Source organism: Anser brachyrhynchus, assembly GCF_964034855.1.
Source record: "Anser brachyrhynchus genome assembly, chromosome: 1".
In the NCBI taxonomy this organism is placed as follows: Eukaryota; Metazoa; Chordata; class Aves; order Anseriformes; family Anatidae; genus Anser; species Anser brachyrhynchus.
In genome coordinates this window covers 75,330,071-75,347,451 of record NC_137694.1, presented here as the reverse complement: position 1 = coordinate 75,347,451, position 17,381 = coordinate 75,330,071, and the positions used below count along the sequence as shown (strand labels likewise).

Genomic DNA, 17,381 nt, shown 5'->3' with positions numbered 1-17,381 from the left:
TTCTTAAACCATGAAGCACCCCTTAGAGACAAAGTGCAAACAGAGCACGAATAAACTTTCTGTGTAACAGCAACTTTCTGTGCTTCACCAGCCAGGAAGCTCCTTCCAGGACACTCTGCTCTCCACTGCATCTCCTGCTTCTGGGAGATGCCAGAGCTGGCAGAACGCAGTCGGGGGTACAGAGAGAAGTGACACCAGCATCCAAATTCCCCTGACTGAGTGCTGCTGCAGGGCTCGCCTTCAACAAAGTTGCCCTCCCAAGGATCTCAGCAGGACATTTCCAGCACCCCTGGTTTCTGCTTTGTCAAGAAAAGCCATTCAAAGCTCAAGCCTATGCAATCGCAGGGTTGGTCAGGGTTCCAGAACTCCTGCACCTCTTGGGAGGCTGGGAATTCTGTTAAGTTTATTAATTTGGGGAAACATTCATTCTATATGAGGTATTTTAGCACAACCGATGTGGCATTGAACAACTGGAAGGAAAATTACTTCCTTCTACATGTGGACCTGCAGGCCAACTAACATGCACCCCATAGCATCCCAAATACAAACCCTTGGCAACCCGGCAAACAACCCAGCTCTGCCCGGAACCCAGGCCAAGGACCCCTGGAATGGGCAGTGACAGCTACCGACTGCAACTTGAATGCACGCACACACACAAATTAAAAAAAAAAAAAAAAGGAAAAAAAGAGAGGGGAAGTTGCTTGCAGGATTAAGGCCAAACAGAACACTATTTGGCATGTTTATTGGCAGTTTTGCAGTCCCAACACAGGTGGAAAAGCAACTTTGCAAGCTGCTCTCTTGTTCCATATCCAAGGCACACAGGGAAGGCCAATGTTCACTGCAGTGACAAGCATGCTGCTCTTCTCATTGTGAGAAGCAACCAATGCTTAAGACTTCCTCTTTTAGGAGCATGAAGTTATTTTTAAATAACGCAGAAACAACAAGTTGCATGGATTTTTCTCAAAAATCTGTTTATGTCTCCATTACTTCCTCATCTTTTGAAACATCTACATGGCTATATTGCCTCCAGGCCTTTAGGTTACACTTTTTGAGAATTGCTCCTAGCTGCTTCCCAGGCCCCACTTCGTACGTGTAAGGAAATTCTGTTCCTTGCTTTCTTTCATAAACAGAATGCATGGTCTGTTCCCACAACACAGGTGAAACAATCTGCTTTACTAGCAGCTTCTGAATGTGTTTTGAGTGCATATACTTTTTGCTATCAACATTGGAATAGACACAGATCAGGGGTTTTTGAATCTCAATGCATTTTAGGACTTCAGCCAATGGCTCTACTGCTGGTTCCATAAGTCGTGTGTGAAAAGCACCACTGACCGGAAGCATTTTCGTACGTGTAAAATAATATTTTCGGGCATTCTCCTGCAAAAACTTCAAAGCCTACAAAAGAGAGACAGAAGTGAGTCTCACATGATAAAACTTTACTTGCTCACCCCACAAACCCCACAAGAACAATCTCACTAGACTTGGCATGACAAAACAACTCCTTTCCCTACCCAACAACTGAGCACACACTAGAAAACAAACAAACATCACAAAGCAACTACTTTTGTTTGGACAAACTCTTGCCACACAGGTTAACCTCCACATAGAAGCGGAAAGGAGAAGTTTTAAATACTGAAATGTTAAATTCAACCAAATGTTAAATTCAACTTAATCTGTAGCAATACCTGCAAGTGTCCCGCAATGACTCTGCTGTCTGGAAACAAATAGTTTGAAATTTCACATACGGGGTTTTCTATACCCAGCGATTCACAGTGCCTTCGAGCTTCCAAGCAGGCAAACTTGTAATTTGCCTCCGGCCGGCCAATCACTGACAGCATCCCACTGGGGACAGCCTCCGACGCCTTCTGCATAGCTTCAGCACGTACCTTCACTGCATACAGCGCTAGGGAGAGAGAAGGTAGAGCCAGGTAAACATAGCTTTGGCTGACACTGCGGTGTCACATCATGCACAAGCGGCGGCTGCTCGTTCCCGTTAAACGCTGATGCTTTCAGCGTAACGCTAGGTGAATTAAAGTGAATCATAGAATCATAAGATTGGAAAAGCCCTCCAAGATCATCTGGTCCAACCATCCCCCTACCACCAATGTCACCCACTAAACCACATCCCTAAGCACCAGGTCCAACCTTTCCTTGAACACCTCCAGGGTCAGTGACTCTACCACAGAATCACCCAGGTTGGAAGAGAACTCCAACATCACCTAGTCCAAACTCTGACCTAACACTAACAAGTCCTCCACTACACCATAACACTAAACGCTACATCTAAACGTCTTTTAAAGACCTCCAGGGTTGGTGACTCAACCACTTCCCTCGGCAGCCCATTCCAATGCCTAACAACCCTTTCAGTAAATAAATTCTTCCTAATATCCAACCTAAACCTCCCTTGGCTCAACTTTTTGCAACCACCTCCCTGGGCAACCCACTCCAATGCCTGACTACTCTTTCTGAGAAGAAATGTCTCCTAATTTCCAACCTAAACCTCCCGATGCAACTTGAGGCCATTCCCTCTAGTCCTATCACTAGTTATCTGCGAGAGGAAGCTGACTCCCAGCTTCCCACAACCTCCTTTCAGGTAGTTGTAGAGAGAATGGTGTAAGCAGAAAGTAAACTTTAACAAAAAAGAGCCGGGTGGAGGGCGATGACAGAAGGGGGGGTGTCCTACAAGCGGCTTCATAGCGTTTCCCCAGCACCTTCCGCGAAGTCCATGGCTCCGGCGAACACAAGTGCAGCGAACTCCCCGACGCTGTACCCGGCGGCGGCCACGCAGCTCTCCAGCACCTGCGGGGGGAGAGGGGACACGGGCAGCCGCTGGGGGGAGTGCCGGGGGCGCCATTTCGCGGCGCCAGGCCCAGGGCAGGCCCCGGCGCGGCCCTCACGTCAGGCTGCCGGTGGTTGAGCTTCTCCACGGCAGCCAGGGAGGCGACGAAAACGGCGGGCTGGCAGTGCCGGGTGCGGTCCAGCTCTGCCCGCGGCCCCTCCAGGCAGAGCGAGAGCAGGTCGTAGCCCAGCACCTTCTCGGCCAGGCGGTACATATCCCGCACGCCGGGGTACCGCAGCAGCCCGCGGCCCATCCCCACGAAATGGCTGCCCTGCCCGGGAAAGAGCAGCACCGTGCCCTCCCGGGGGGGCCGCCGCTCCCGCCTCGCCGCCGCCGCCTCCTCTCCCGGCGCCCCGTCCCGCTCCGAGCTCCTCAGCAGGTCGCTCAGCCTCGCCGCCCGCTCCCCACCGCCGGCCAGGGAGCTGCCCGCCCGTCGTGAGGCACGGCGGAAGCCGCCGCAGCCACCCAGCCGCCATGGCGCCGCGGCCCAGCTGCTCATGGACGCCGCCCGGCCGCCTCTCCCCGCGTTGCCACGGGAACCGGGCGGCCCCCGGCCGGCCTCCTCCTCCTCCTCAGCCGGCCCGAGCCGAGCCGAGCCGAGCCGCCCTCGGTCCCTCCTCGGGGCGGGCCCCGCCGGTGGGAGGCGCAGGGGTGGCCGCCTGCCGGTACAGGAGGCAGCGGCGGGAGCGGAGCGGAGCGGAGGTAACGGCCGGGTCCGCCGGGGGGCGACCGCGGGGCCCTCGGCGCTGAGGCGAGGCCGGGGGCAGTGGGGCCAGAGTCGGGGGGATCAAGGCGAGACCCCGAGGAGAGAGCGGGCTGGGAGCCCGCTGTTTGACACGGAAAATGCTGCTACTGCCTTTTGTCCCCCAAAAAGGAGCTGAGGAGGAGGAGGCTGTTGTTCTTTTTCTTTCTTCTTTTTTTCTTTCTTCATCTTCTTTTTTTTTTTTCTTCTTCTGTTTTTTTCTTTGTGAGTTTTCCCGTTGTCCGCTCGGTGAATATCACTTCAGAGTGCTGTTGGGCGGCAGGTGTCCTCTTGCGGTGCCTCTCTGCTTCTTAACCAGACACATACGTATCTTCAGGGCTGCGAGAAAGGACTTGGGTTTTTCAATTTCCAAGCAATTCTTATAAAATGGAGCAAAATGCACCGTACTGACTTGAGCACTGAACAGCGAGAATATTTTTTTTTTAAAATGAAAGTAGCCATGCAAAAGTTGCAGTTGTGCAATGACTTTGCATAGCTTAAGGTTATGAAAGAGTAGCAAGCAGTGAGTCTGACATCACTAAACAGTTTAACAAAGTAGATTGTATTAGTTTAGCAGGGCAGATGGGAAATGGATCAGAACTGCAAGACATTGTGCTGACTTTTTATTCAGGACGATTCAAAAGGATTACGGTGGGCAGATTTTGCTTGCTTTTCTAATCTGTATCCTACATTTCTCTGTTAGATAGTTTCCTCTGTTTTTGTCAACTTCCAGGTAAAATACCTGGAAAAAAACCCTGAGTTTCTCAACAGTTAGCTGAACCGCACAGGCAGGAATGCACGACTACATCCTGCTCCAGTCTGCCTCTGCCTGTAACATAAGCAGCGGTGATACTTCATGCTCAACCAAGAGCAGGCACCCGGGCGGCAAGTTATTAGACTGGCTAGTCTGCGGTTACACCTCAGTGAAAGCTCTCAGGGTAACCAACTGTTGCTCTCATTGCGTTCAAGCTGCACTGCAGAGCTTTGAGGCACTGTTTCTGGCAGCTGCCCTACGAGCTCCGGAAGCCAGAGGTGCCCCTTTTGCACGAGGCCAGGGTTGCAGCTCATCCTACGTGGGCCCACTATGCCCTGGGAAGGTTCACAGTTGTGACCTTCACATCTGGGGGTTCAGAGGCAATGCCTGGGGCAAAGTATGGGTCCTGTAAAACACTGCGGCAGCCCAAGCCTGAGCCCACCTCCGCGGTACTGCTTCCTTTTTGGTTTGCCAGAAAGGGCGCAGACTGCTTGCAAAGCACACTTACCAGTGTTGGTGGATCATGAACATCTGCTGCTATTAAAGCATCCCTCATGTGGCACTTCTGCGTCATTTTACTGTGTTTAAGGAATTCCTGGCAAGCTGGCCTGGGCATCACTTAAACAAGAACTACCCAAGGGAAACTAAATTTTTTTACAGCATATACACACGGATGACAGTTTCAAAGTGGGTAGACTAACAAGAAGAATCTGCAGCAGGAGGTTAGGTAGCTAGCTGTTTGAAAGGAAAGTAGTTTTTGTCTTTCAAATACAATGCGTGCAGAGAATATTATACAAATTTACAGAGGAAAAGTTAGAAGACATTGAGCAGTATGCAGCAAATTGTCACCTGGGAAGATGGTATTCTAGCATAAGTTTCTGTTCACAGTATGTGGATCTGGTCACTTCAGTAAATCATAAATCTGCCATCCCAAAAGAAGCGTAACCTGGGTGGTAAGATTTGTTTTGTTTCTAAACCTGATACCTATATTACTCACATTGTATCCTTAAATAAATACAATCAGTTTTTTAATTTATAAATACATATTATAAACATACACTTGTTAGGCATTTATATTGTATTTATATTCTGTAATATATATTGTTTTATATTCTGTTTATACAATTGACTGTAGAAGTCCCTTATTTCTGAAAAACATACCTGATACTGTTCTAGCTATTACTCAAGATCAACAAAGATAAGACTGCTTTTTCTGTGGTAGCCATGTTCTGCATCACAGACTGCGACAACACTTTACTTTTAGTGTCACAGTTTCCCAGGAATTAAAGCAACAACAGATCTCAAAGGTTTATCATAAATTAAACATGCACCTTTAATTCTTCAGATAGCTATGTAAGGAAAAGCTTTACTCCACTTAAGATTTGCATGCTGCCTCTCAGCCCTGGGTAGGAACATATCTGCCCTCAAAATGAGACACTATGGAGGATGGGAGGGTGAGTATATATCTTAGGGGATCCCCTGTCTCCCTTCATCCTCCCCCCGTACTTTTGCAGCTTTGTCAATCCATCTCAAAACACCCAGGACCAGAAACTCCAGAGCTGCATCGGGGATTTAGCCTTGTTGAGAATTTTCCTTAGTGTTTTTAAATGCAATAGCTGTGATTTAAGCCGTGTGTGATTGGGTAGCCAGCATTAAGTTGCACAAGAAGGGGATTAGTCAGAAGTTTGCCATAACAGGGATATAAAAAATGCCTTGGAGGTAGCTGGCCTTTCCCTCTTTCTCCTGTTCTCTCTGGCAGCGCCCAGGCTTGAGGAGGGGAAGGGACCCATCTGACTTTCAGAGACCTGTTCCCTAGTCCAGCAGAGCCTTTGGAAGCTAAGAAGTGTTCTAGTTCTTTTTTCACCAGCCTCCTCTGCCACGATGCATCTTCTGTCCCCCCTTCCACACCCTGTCCTTTCTCCCTGGGCAGCCCCTTTTCCAGATAAAAGAGAGGAGGACACAGAAAGCTTCAGTTTTACTTTCTGCATGTTAACACCAACACAGAGAAATAACCTGCAAAAAGATAGAAGCCCATTAGGCAGCAAGCTGCAATATTTTTTTCCCTCCTCCTTTTTACCTGGTACTTTACTTAGCTGGAACTATCTTTTGGCAAGTCAGCTGTTTTGAATATCTAGAAAAAAATGTTTTAACATTTGTAAAACAAACTGTCCCGCTGCAGTCAGACTAGGGCTAAATCGAAAATGGGTGGGATTATGAAGAAAATGTTGGAGGGCAGAAATAAGGGGCAGAAACAGAAGTAAGCAAGTTCAGTGTGTGGGGAGTGAAGATTTCCAGCTGTGGTGGTTTAGCAGCAGAGTTAAAATTACCTGCTGGTCACACTGCAGTTACCAATCACAGACACCCAGGTTTCTTCAGTATGAAAATCAGGGTGTGAGAGTATTGTGCAACCTGATCTCACCCTGAAGTGGGGTTGGGATATCACTGGGAAAATAGTAATTGTTTGTAGGTTGTAATGCAGATGCAGCCAGAGGGGCTGTGCTGACAAGTCTGTGCCATGCAAGTTATCACTGAGTAACTTCAGGTGTTTACATGTGCTTAAAAGTCAGGACATGCCCCAAACAAAACATATCAGTGAAGGAAAATTGTTTACCTTAAAGTCTGGATATTTCCAAATGTAGTCCCTGCATATTTGTAAGCCTAGAAAACAAATGGTTGAAGGATCCCATCAGATCCTTTCTGCTCTGTATAGTCATCCCCTTCCCTGCCACCCCAGCTGATGTACAGTAACTGTGAGCTTTCCTTGGTCCCCTGATACATTTCTGCAAGCATTGAATGGCTACACTGTGATTCCAAATAAGCTATTCTAGTTGTAACAATAATATAGTATTATTAACTAAAAACAAAACAAAACTTAGTTGCCTCATCATAGTTGACTGTAAAAACTGAGAAGGTTTTCAGTCCTAAATCTATGAGAATCAGGCTTAATTCCAATGAAGCTGAGTAGAACAGTACATTAAAAGAAAGTCATGGCTGGTAATCCTTTACAAACTCTTTGACTACATTACTTTCACAAATTTTCTGAGCTTTCCATAAAGGTGGCACAGATCTCATGCTGCATAGCTACCTGCACAAACACTACAGCACTGACTGAGTGGCAACATGGACCCAGGCTGGGGCTGCCAAACTGCATGTGGTGAAAGGTCAAAACAGAAACTTTATTTGCACAAGCTTTTCTGAGACCAGATTGTGTCACTCAGGACCCCTCACCTTTTCCACTTTCCTCCTCTCTTTGTCACCCAACATTGGGATTTCATACACAGCACCTTCCCTTATGTTCATCTTTCATTGCTGAATGATCTTTTGCCATTTCAGTTGCTTTGCTTGTCTGTTAAGCTTCATCCATTGAGTCTCCACTGTATCCCTTCCTTTTACTTCCTCTCACTAAAGACCTGCTGCAAGTAGCCAGAGAAAGATGGACACAGCTTCTAACAAAGTGAACAAGTTGAACAAGTGTGGTTCCCCTATTGCTTTTTATTGGAAATTGATACTAGTATTTAACTTCTGGGGAATTAAAGACAGGAACTCCCACTGCTGTTGGACAGCTGTGGTCTACTGGAGTGACCCTGCAACTGTGCTGCATGGCTTTGTTCTTCTTTCTGCTAGGTACTATACAGGAGAGAGCATTTTGCAATGCTTAGGAAGTCCTGAGAAATGCTACTAGAAAACATACCATACAAAGCAGTAGTAACAGTAGTCAAAATAATAGGACACCAACACTGAATTCAAGTCAGTATGTTTAATTTCTTCACTTTTGTCTGTTCCCTTTTCCTGTTCATGCACAGCTTGATTTTTCCCTTTCTCTGCTTTGTGCCTTTACCACTTGTTTGCCTACCTGACTTTCTTCCTCATGTCACTTATTTTAGCATTCTTCCTCCGACATGTACAGGGACAGACTTGCAGCTGCGTCATTTATTTACTGACTGCAGCAGAGAATTATTTTTCCAATTTGATAGCATTTAGCACTTTTGGCTAGCAGAACGCTTTCAGACTTCTTTCCTTGGGGAGAAGCTGACAGAAAGAACAACACCTGACAAAGTCCAGTTGCCTAATACCTGCAGGAAACTACCCTGATATTTTTATGTCTAAATAAAGCATAAAACCGTTGGGGTCCTTGCTTATCACTTTAAAAAAAAAAGTGCTAGCATTTGATAGCCATGCTGGAGCTGCACCAATGACCAGCACTGTACCATGTGTGTACAGAAGTAAGGCCTGGTGTTCTCTTCACAGTAAAAGCAACAGAATAAGAATTGGTGAGCTCTGAGCAGCTTTCTACTTCAGACAGTAATTCACAAAGGTTAAGTCAGAAGGCAACCAGAGGGAACCGCTGTGTTTGGAGCTCTTGTTCCCATTACACCTTGTTGCTCCTGCACAAAGCAATTCCCTTTTATCCCAAAGGCAGAGCCTTTGATGCTGTCAGTCTTGGCAACAAATAGCATGCTCTGCAGCTCCTGCAGGAAAATAACCATACAGATCTAGGTGTGAGAGAATGCATTAATTCCTTTGCTCCACTTAAGGCACTCCCAGTAAAACAGCAGGAAGAATACACGAGGCAGAAAGTACAGCAGCAATGACTGCAGCAATGAGCTATGCAGAGCTTTTCCTCCCTTCCTTGCTGTCCATCCTCCACCCAAGACCTAACTGATGCAGTTCCAGCAGGCTAGCACATCATTCTCCCTCTTCCATTCTCCCTGGTCTTAGTTCTGTATTTTTCTCTACAGTTTGTCTTTCACCACTTCATGCTTTTGTTCTGTTTTTGACAGCCTTACTGTTTTGGCTGCTGTCTTTTTTCACGCGCTCCCACTCACTGCCCTCCTACACTCTCCCCTGAGGCCATCCTCAGAGCACAGTAACCTATGTGCCCTTTCTTGTTTACTCCTTACAAATTTGCTAATTCTGCATGCTTTACCAGTCCCTCTACGCTGTTCTGCCTTCAAAAATTGTTTGCTCCTATCACCAGAAATTTTCTCGATCCTTCTTGGCCTGGTCTGTGGTCCCAGCTACTGAAGTCTCCTCATTAAATCTGTGTAACCAGATGGGGAGACCCCTGAGTAAAGCAACAAAAAAGGGAGCAATCTTGCTGTCTGAGTTCCTACCTGTTCCCCAAATAAAAATCCAAGGTATCAGCAGCCCTGTGACAATGTAACATCATGTGTGCAACATTGTAATAGTTTAAGCACACCTGTTACAAGTGGGATTTCCGCTTTCCCACCTTGTCTCCCCATCCCATTAGACACAACTGTAGCAATAAAAACTTTTAAATGTAGGCCAGGACAACTGCTGAGTCAACAGGACACTTTCCTTTGACGTGCCTCTGAAATGCTGGTGGCTCTAACACTTTCTGTCCCAGGGTTTCCAGAGCTGCCCTTTCCCTGTTGCTTCCCTAGCCTCTTGCCATCTTAGGATCCCTTCCTGCTGTCTGTCCCTGCTGCCTAACAGATTAACAGTAATTGGGTGTATTTGACCACTGTACATTTGAAAAATGATGTGCTTTGGTTCTGCCCCTTTTATAATCCTCTCATCTATTTGCATTTCAACTAGCTAAACACAGATCTTTTGTAGCAATTGACTTCTTGCCAGACAACTTGTGATGAAGCTTTTCCCTGCCTACTTCCTTACTCTTTCTGTTGCTGCCTGTACTCCAACTAAAGCAGCTCAGCCTGCCGGAACAAGGCCTTGCTTCATGTTACTTCTGTAGGCAAATTTAATCCAGTATACTTTATGGTCTTTAGCAGCTGAGATGGCTGCAACTGATTGCCTGTGTTTTGAAGAAGCCCCATTTAGCCACTAAGATCTCCATCCTTGTTCAGCAAAACATCATTTAAGTGCTTGTTTTCTCCTTGTCCTCCCTAGTGCATGTTTTCTGAGCAGCTTCTCAAGTGTCTGCTACTTACCACACCCATCTTACTAGCCCCTGAGCATCCTCAGCACCCTTAGAGGCTAAAAATGTAACAGTGTATAAAATTATTTTGCTTGAGCACAGGCAAGCACACACTTTATCCACTTCATTACTTTTGACTGCACCATTCCAGTAAGTGAATGAACTTTGTGGTAAATACAAAAATAAAAGTTTCTTTGGGCATTTTTTTCCAAGCGTACTTAATATGATATCAAACTGCATTATTCTTCTGGCATAATTATTCTCACCCATGAATGAGTATGTAGGTAAAATTCAGCAGTCTTATATTCAGCAGTCTTACTGCACAAAGTTAAGGGGGAAGCAAAGGCTCAAGAAAACTTAACCAACCAACCAACAGAAAAAACACCAAAAAACACCAGAATGTGAATGATAGATTCCCATATGCAGGTGAGTATTGTCCAGTGAAGCTGATAAAAGATCCATTTATTTCAGCTGCACTCTTTGAGTGACAAGGCAAGGCTGTGGATCAGATCCTACATGTGTATATTTTTTAAAATCTACTTAATAAAAATTGAATAGTTTCACAGTTTCATTTTAAGGTTGCTCTGCTAATCAACTTGTTTGGGTTTGTTTCAGATTCACTGTCTCAATGGAACTGGTACCAGCCTGGGCCCCCGCAGTGGGCTTCACACTCTTGCCCCATGCAGGAGGATTTTTAGGAAGCACAATAACCAAAAAGGAAATCCCGGTGTGGTATGAATCTCTGCAGAAGCCATCCTGGCATCCACCTAACTGGGTGTTTGCTCCTATTTGGGGAACTCTCTATACATCTATGGGGTATGTTTTTCACGTTGTATCAACACACTTAGCTGATCTTCAAGTTATTATTTTTTTTATATAATGCTAGACCAGAAAACTATTATTGTATTGCTCTAGCTGTATGTTTGTAAGAAACTGTGTCAAGCTGCCTGTGTAACAGGTAAGAACATGTTTGGGGAGTTGTGTGTGGGTTTGATAGGATATTTTGTACACAGAAGTATCCACTTCAAAAGCAGGAGTTTGAAAAGCTGTCATTAATTTGCTTTCCTTATTCATTCTGAGGGGAAGACCTGCCAAGCTGGCAGCAATAGAGTGAGGAAGCTCTAGGATTTCTTCTAAGCATGTCCTTCAGTAGCTTCAGGAACATGGAAAAAAGATAGAACTGTTCTAACAGAGCTCAATTAAAAGAAAAAAATCAAAACTAACATACATGTCTTTTCAAATAAAACTGGCAGGCTGTTAAACTATAGATGTCTGAAACCCTCTGCTGCCTCTTTATTTAACTAGTTTAAAATACTTGACAGCACAGCAGTTACTGTCAAATGAACAGGAAAGTATGAGGCCAAATACCATTCCCACAGGTACTGTAAATGTTTAATACTACTATATTTTGGCAGCTGTTACTTTTAATAAGATGTAGCAAAAATATTTATAGAAGTAGATTGTCTCAGGAGATTGTTTGGGCAGCTTTGTCACTTCTCACAGACTGCTCCAGAAGCTGTCCACCCAACAAAGCATGGTTTTATGTTAAGTCTGCTCAAGAGCTTCGGCAGAGGCTGGTGCAGCCAGCAAACAGTAAGTGATGCTTTGTGTTCCTTCTGCACTTGTTCATCAAGAACTAGCTATGATCCAAGACTCAGCATTTTTTTCTTCCTAGCTATCAAATATGCATTATTGTTAAACCCACAGTATTAATTTTTAGGTTACAATATGCCTTTTATAGTTTACCTCTCTCATCCATCATGTCAATGAATTTTAAGTGATTTCTATCTTGTACATAGCACTGGCTTAACTATACGAAGTTTCAAAGAAACCAAATCTTTTCCAATATTATGTGGCATTTAAGACAACCTGCAGGATAACTAAAACACCTGTTGCAAAACACAGCAATGATCCAGTGTCTGAAAATGTACCTGAATGTTAAATTGGCAGTCTTACAGAGGTTTGTTTTGTTTTTTTAATTGCTCTTTTCTCTTGTATATTCAGAGAGTTAATATTTGAATCAGAACATTACTGTCCTGGGGATAAAATAGAAACAAGAAAAAACTCACTTTCCCATGAAGTGCCTTCTTCAAGTTGACTGCACAGTTCATAAGCCTGTTTCCTGATTTCTCATCACTAAATCTGCACACCAAATTAAATCTTTTAAAAATCCTGATTGTGACAGTTTATCAGCTTACTTTGAAAATACCAGAAGCAGTATATTCTGAGATTGATGGTCTCGGTTGTGTACTATACATCTAACTCAGTGAAAAGGCATATTTATTGTCAGGCATTTTTTTCTGTAATCTGTCCTGCACACATATTCCTTGGAACAATCAAGACTCCTAGTTCCTTTAGTTATTTCTTGCTTTTAATATATTCAAGAGATTCTAACTAAAAGCAAGATTTAATAAGCTTCCATGCTTTTCTTTGATGTTTAGTTCCCAAATAAATTTGTGCACAATGACCTTTGCCTTTAGTGAAAGTTAGATGTATCAACAACTCTTAAGTCTACACTGTAGCTCTGTTAAGTCACTTAGAAACTGACTTGGGTCCTGATGCCTTTTACAAAGAGAAACCGTTAAGTTTCTCATCCTTCTCTCCCAAAAAGAATATATATTTTTAAATATTCTCTGTAGTCAAACTGCCAGGATACCAGAGTTGCATTGTTTAGTTTTTATGAAAGAAGTGGTCAAGAAGCAAGCTGGGGTCACCAACTTGGTCAGACCCAAAATATCCTTATTATATGACCTACATATGAACACTCCTACAAGTGTTTGTCTGCTCCTTAAGGAAATAATGCTTAAGAGTTGGTATCCATCTTTGCTCCACTACCAGTAGAAATACATATGATCCCCCTGCTGTCCAGTGAAGTGCACAGTCCAGTTCACATGCCTACCAGACTCCTACCAAGATAGACTCTGTATTCAGTTTTTAATTCTGAAACAAGAGTATAATTTGAGGTGTTGGCATTTTGTCCATGGGACTCTTGTCTCTTGGAATGGTTCTGCAGTCATGTGTATTGAAATGTCTAATGAAAAAGTCAAATGAGCAAAAAAAAGAGTCTTGGATGATGCGTACTCCTTTTTCTAATCTGTCGCCTTCCATGCAAAACTAAATTTCACATTGGCCAGTCTCACAAATCTCAAGAATTCTTGTCTTTAGCAGCTTACACTGTGGGATCTTTCCAGTGAACTGCTTTTCAGTAGCATTAAGATGGCTTGTTCAAAATCTTGAGAACATTTTTGGAAGAGCTTTCAATAGGTGGGGTCCCACAGAGAGGGAGGGTGCTAGATGCTCCTTGCAGTTCTTTCAACAGAAGTCAAATCTTTGTTCTTCCCATCTTTGTACCTCTCTGCCCCTCACCATCCCTTCTGAAACATGACTGTAGGGTTCATTCTTTGCTCAAACACCATCCACCACCCATGCTTGTATTCCTCATTTTGTCCATTCCCACCTCAATTCCTACTTCTCCTATATTCATCTATTTAAAAAAAGCTTTCTTTTAAACTACAATATTTTTAAAACAACATCTCCCAGTATTGATTTTTTTTCCTCCTATTCAGAGACTTACCTTTTATCTTCGAGTCTTAGACTTGCTTCCATTTCAACACAGCATTCTCTTTTAAGACTGAAATGCAGTAGGTCATCTGCTCCTCCATACCTAGAAATGAGAACTCTGGCAGAACAGGGGAATTTTTCCTCCCTCCATCTTGCTGTCTGCAACAGATGATCAAACCTGTGCAGTCATTTATTCTGTCAAGTAGTGCCTGGGTATCTACTTTTCCAAATTAATTTAATTTCTGACACTGAAGTAATTTGATTTGATTAAGAATATGTGGTTGCTTTCTAACTGGTGTATTGAATTACCCCTTACATTTGCTTTTTTCAGATACAGCTCTTACCTGGTATGGAAGGAATTGGGAGGCTTCAATGAAAAGTCAGTGGTTCCTCTGGGCCTGTATGCAGGGCAGCTGGCATTAAACTGGGCGTGGACTCCGATATTTTTTAGAGCTCACAAAATGGGATGGGTAAGTGGAGAAGTAAGCCTCTTCAGTATACAATTCTGCAGTCACTTGCAATGTGCTAAAACTCAAGTTGTTATAATTTTGTCTCCCTGAAACTGAACCTGATTTGTGTAATCAGTATAGAATACAGCTTGCAGAAGTTTTTCTTTATGCATGCTAACAGCCACCTGTGAGAATTTATGTATCTACAGCACCCGTAAATGTTTAGATTTCACATAGCTCTTTCTGCCACCCTTTGACAAGAGCATTCTGTGACTTGAAAATGTAAACATTTATGCCTTAGTAAAATTCCTAGCTATCTCTTTGGCAAACAGCAGTGATAAGAAGTTTATCATTACTCATGTAATCAGCATCCGTTTTAGATCAGACTAATTTTCTGCTGTCTGAAGAGGAACAGCTTGCCTCAAAAATAATTTGTAGTTTTTATTATTTGCCTGGTTTCCTAAATAAACAAGCAACGTTATAATAGCAGAACACTTTGCAACCCATCATTAATTTGATCTTATGACATCTCTTTTGGGAAGCATTTATAACAGAAAAGCACTGGGTGAGCTTACTTGCTCAAAGTCACACCGGGCTTCTACTCAATGTTGCACTTCCTGCTACCAAAAAAGAAAAATAAATAAAAAAAATAGGGTATATATAGGTGAGAAGGATTTTTATCTGCTCCCAGCTGCTGTGCCCTTTCTTCTGACTGTTACGAGTCAGTTCACCACATAATTCAGAAGAAATCTTTTTTGCTAGCTAGTTTCTGAGAAGAAATAAACCACAGAGGCATACACCAAGTGTCAGAGCTAGCTGGGAAGAGCCATATATCTCGACTATCTAGTCAAGAAAATGCAAAAGTAAAACAACATTAACCACCTTCCTGGTGTTTCAGGGGCTCGTGACTCTCCTGCTCACAACTGGTACGGCAACAGCTACAACTGCTTCCTGGTATAACATCAACAAAACAGCGGCTTATTTGATGGTTCCTTATTTAGCTTGGCTAACCATGGCTTCTGCACTCAATTTCCGTATCTGGAAAGACAATTGTGACAAGAAATCTGAATAAACAGCTTTTAGCCAAAAATATTTTTTCCTTAAGAATTTTCTAAAGAAAATTATGACTTTTTTTTTTTTAGCTAAACTACTTACACCATTACTATTTGCTAATTACAGTTTGATAACAGCAGTCCTTGTTTGAAACAAATGTGTCTTAGCTGGGTAAAGTCACACAGGAGTTTTATAGTAAATTATATGATAGTGCTGACTGAAAGGTACTAGTTTTCAATATCGTATTACATTTTATAAGACAGCAGCATTTTAACTGTTACCAGAAATAAGCACAAATTGCAACCTCACTACATTCAGATGAAGAAATCCAGCTGCATATAAATACAGCTTCCAGAAAGCTGTTCCAAACAGTTGCAGCCATAATTGTGGCCTAAGTCTTTCATATGTAGCACTATAGAGTGCTTTAGTGTTGTGAAGTGTCTCACTACAGCTGCCAGATATTACAGTCCTGTAATCATTGTACTCAGCAAGTATTTGAGACCAAATCTTTTTCACAATTTGTGCCTTGACACTTTGGAGCATTGTACAGTCTAGGTGTCAGCTAAATGTATTAAACTACATGTAAACTTACTTTGTTTCTCTGTTTTTATTGTTTCTGAACAAAAAAATACCGAAGGCAACAGGATGCTGTAGCCCCAAAGATGGCCCCTTCCTTTCTTCCAAACATTGTAATGGGCAAACAAAACAGCAAATTCAAAGCACCTGAATTTGAAACCAAGAGCACTCAAATATTCAGCAGCTCTCTGCACACACCTCTGGCATCACCAGCAGCACCGGCCTAAAAGCACCAACGTACTCCATGTGGACTCCTCAAGTGTCCAGCCAGTTCACCATTAGACCTTCAAGGTCTAATGAAACGGGCAGCCAGGTCACAAGTGGGTTTGCTGCTCTGTAAGGCGCTACACACACAAGCACTGAAGGTACTACTACTTGCAACCTCTCATTTTAGCTTCTTGGAAATGCAAACAAGGGTTTCTCCTCTTCAGTGTTATGGTAGCTGACACAGTAAGATCTGGAATGCTTAGTTCAACCAGTTGCTTCCTACAAGGCAAAGAATGTTTTATCTAAAGCAGAACAGATTATTTTTGCCCACAGCTTGTGGCCCAACTGCACAAATCTCAATAGTTTTCGTAGGTCATTCTTTTGGTTTGATAAGCATGCTGTTACTTTCCCCTTTGTGATGAGGGAAACCTTCCCCTCCACTGTAGATCCACAGTCACTTTGTTACTTGTTCTCAAGTACTTTGAAGGCAGAAAGTGCCTTTTGCTTTCCTACAAGTCACAAATACATCTGCTGAGCAGCACTGCATGTCCCCTTAGATCCACTCTCAAGCACCTGTTTCTATATTCTATGCCACAGCCAAACTATCATATGCATTGAAAGTAGTCACACCATCTATGATAAAGAAACAAATGTGATTAAAAACTCCACCTAAGTCAGGAGTTCAAAGAAGTTCTAACTGGTGAACTGCAGACTTTGATATGGCTGTCAGCACCAACTGTGTCTGACTGATGCAGCTCTTCTTTCTGCCCCACCTATGAAGTGACTATCTTTGCAAGACAGATGGTTTATTTCTCTAGTCTGTTCCAGTCAGTAAAAAGAAGTAGCTTTCTGAAGAAGAGCACCCTGAAATAGCCTAAGAAATCTTTCCCTTCCTGATCACAAGGGATAGTGCATTTGATAGCAAAACTTGAAGTAAGGTTTCGAACACTTGTACAATTTTATAATTGTACTTTGCGCTCAGATTCCAACGGCTGCAGCTAGCTAAGAATATACTACCCACATAACTTATACTTCATGGTGGACAGAACACCTTTTGCAACTTGTCCATACATAAAGCAACATAATACAGCCTAAAATTGCTAATTTCAGCTAGTTACCCTGATCTGAAGGAGGAAGAGAGGTCAGGAATGATTAATTTGAAATTGACACCTCACTCCCAAACATCTGTCTTAGGGTCTTAACTTGAAAATCCAAAGACTGCTTGGTCCTCTAGCAGTTTCTTGGATCCATTTCCTTTCCTCAGGCTTTTTTTTTTGTTGCTGCTCTAGACACAACATCCC

At 43.4% G+C, this 17,381-nt stretch overlaps 2 protein-coding genes across 2 annotated transcripts; one reads left to right on the top strand and one right to left on the bottom strand.

Moving 5' to 3' along the window:
- Positions 1–701: 701 nt before the first annotated feature.
- Positions 702–3,480, bottom strand: MCAT (malonyl-CoA-acyl carrier protein transacylase). Its single transcript, XM_080576712.1, has 4 exons — positions 2,898–3,480; positions 2,712–2,799; positions 1,686–1,903; positions 702–1,395 (listed from the first exon to the last, which is right to left on the bottom strand). Exons 1-4 carry the CDS (start codon positions 3,336–3,338, stop codon positions 973–975), a joined length of 1,170 nt encoding a protein of 389 aa, XP_080432838.1. The 5' UTR covers positions 3,339–3,480; the 3' UTR covers positions 702–972.
- Positions 3,420–15,888, top strand: TSPO (translocator protein). The gene is made up of 4 exons (XM_080576713.1): positions 3,420–3,541; positions 10,850–11,050; positions 14,127–14,265; positions 15,143–15,888. The coding sequence occupies exons 2-4, from the start codon at positions 10,863–10,865 to the stop codon at positions 15,314–15,316; spliced, it is 501 nt and encodes a 166-aa protein (XP_080432839.1). The 5' UTR covers positions 3,420–3,541; positions 10,850–10,862; the 3' UTR covers positions 15,317–15,888.
- The last annotated feature ends 1,493 nt before the right edge of the window (positions 15,889–17,381 follow it).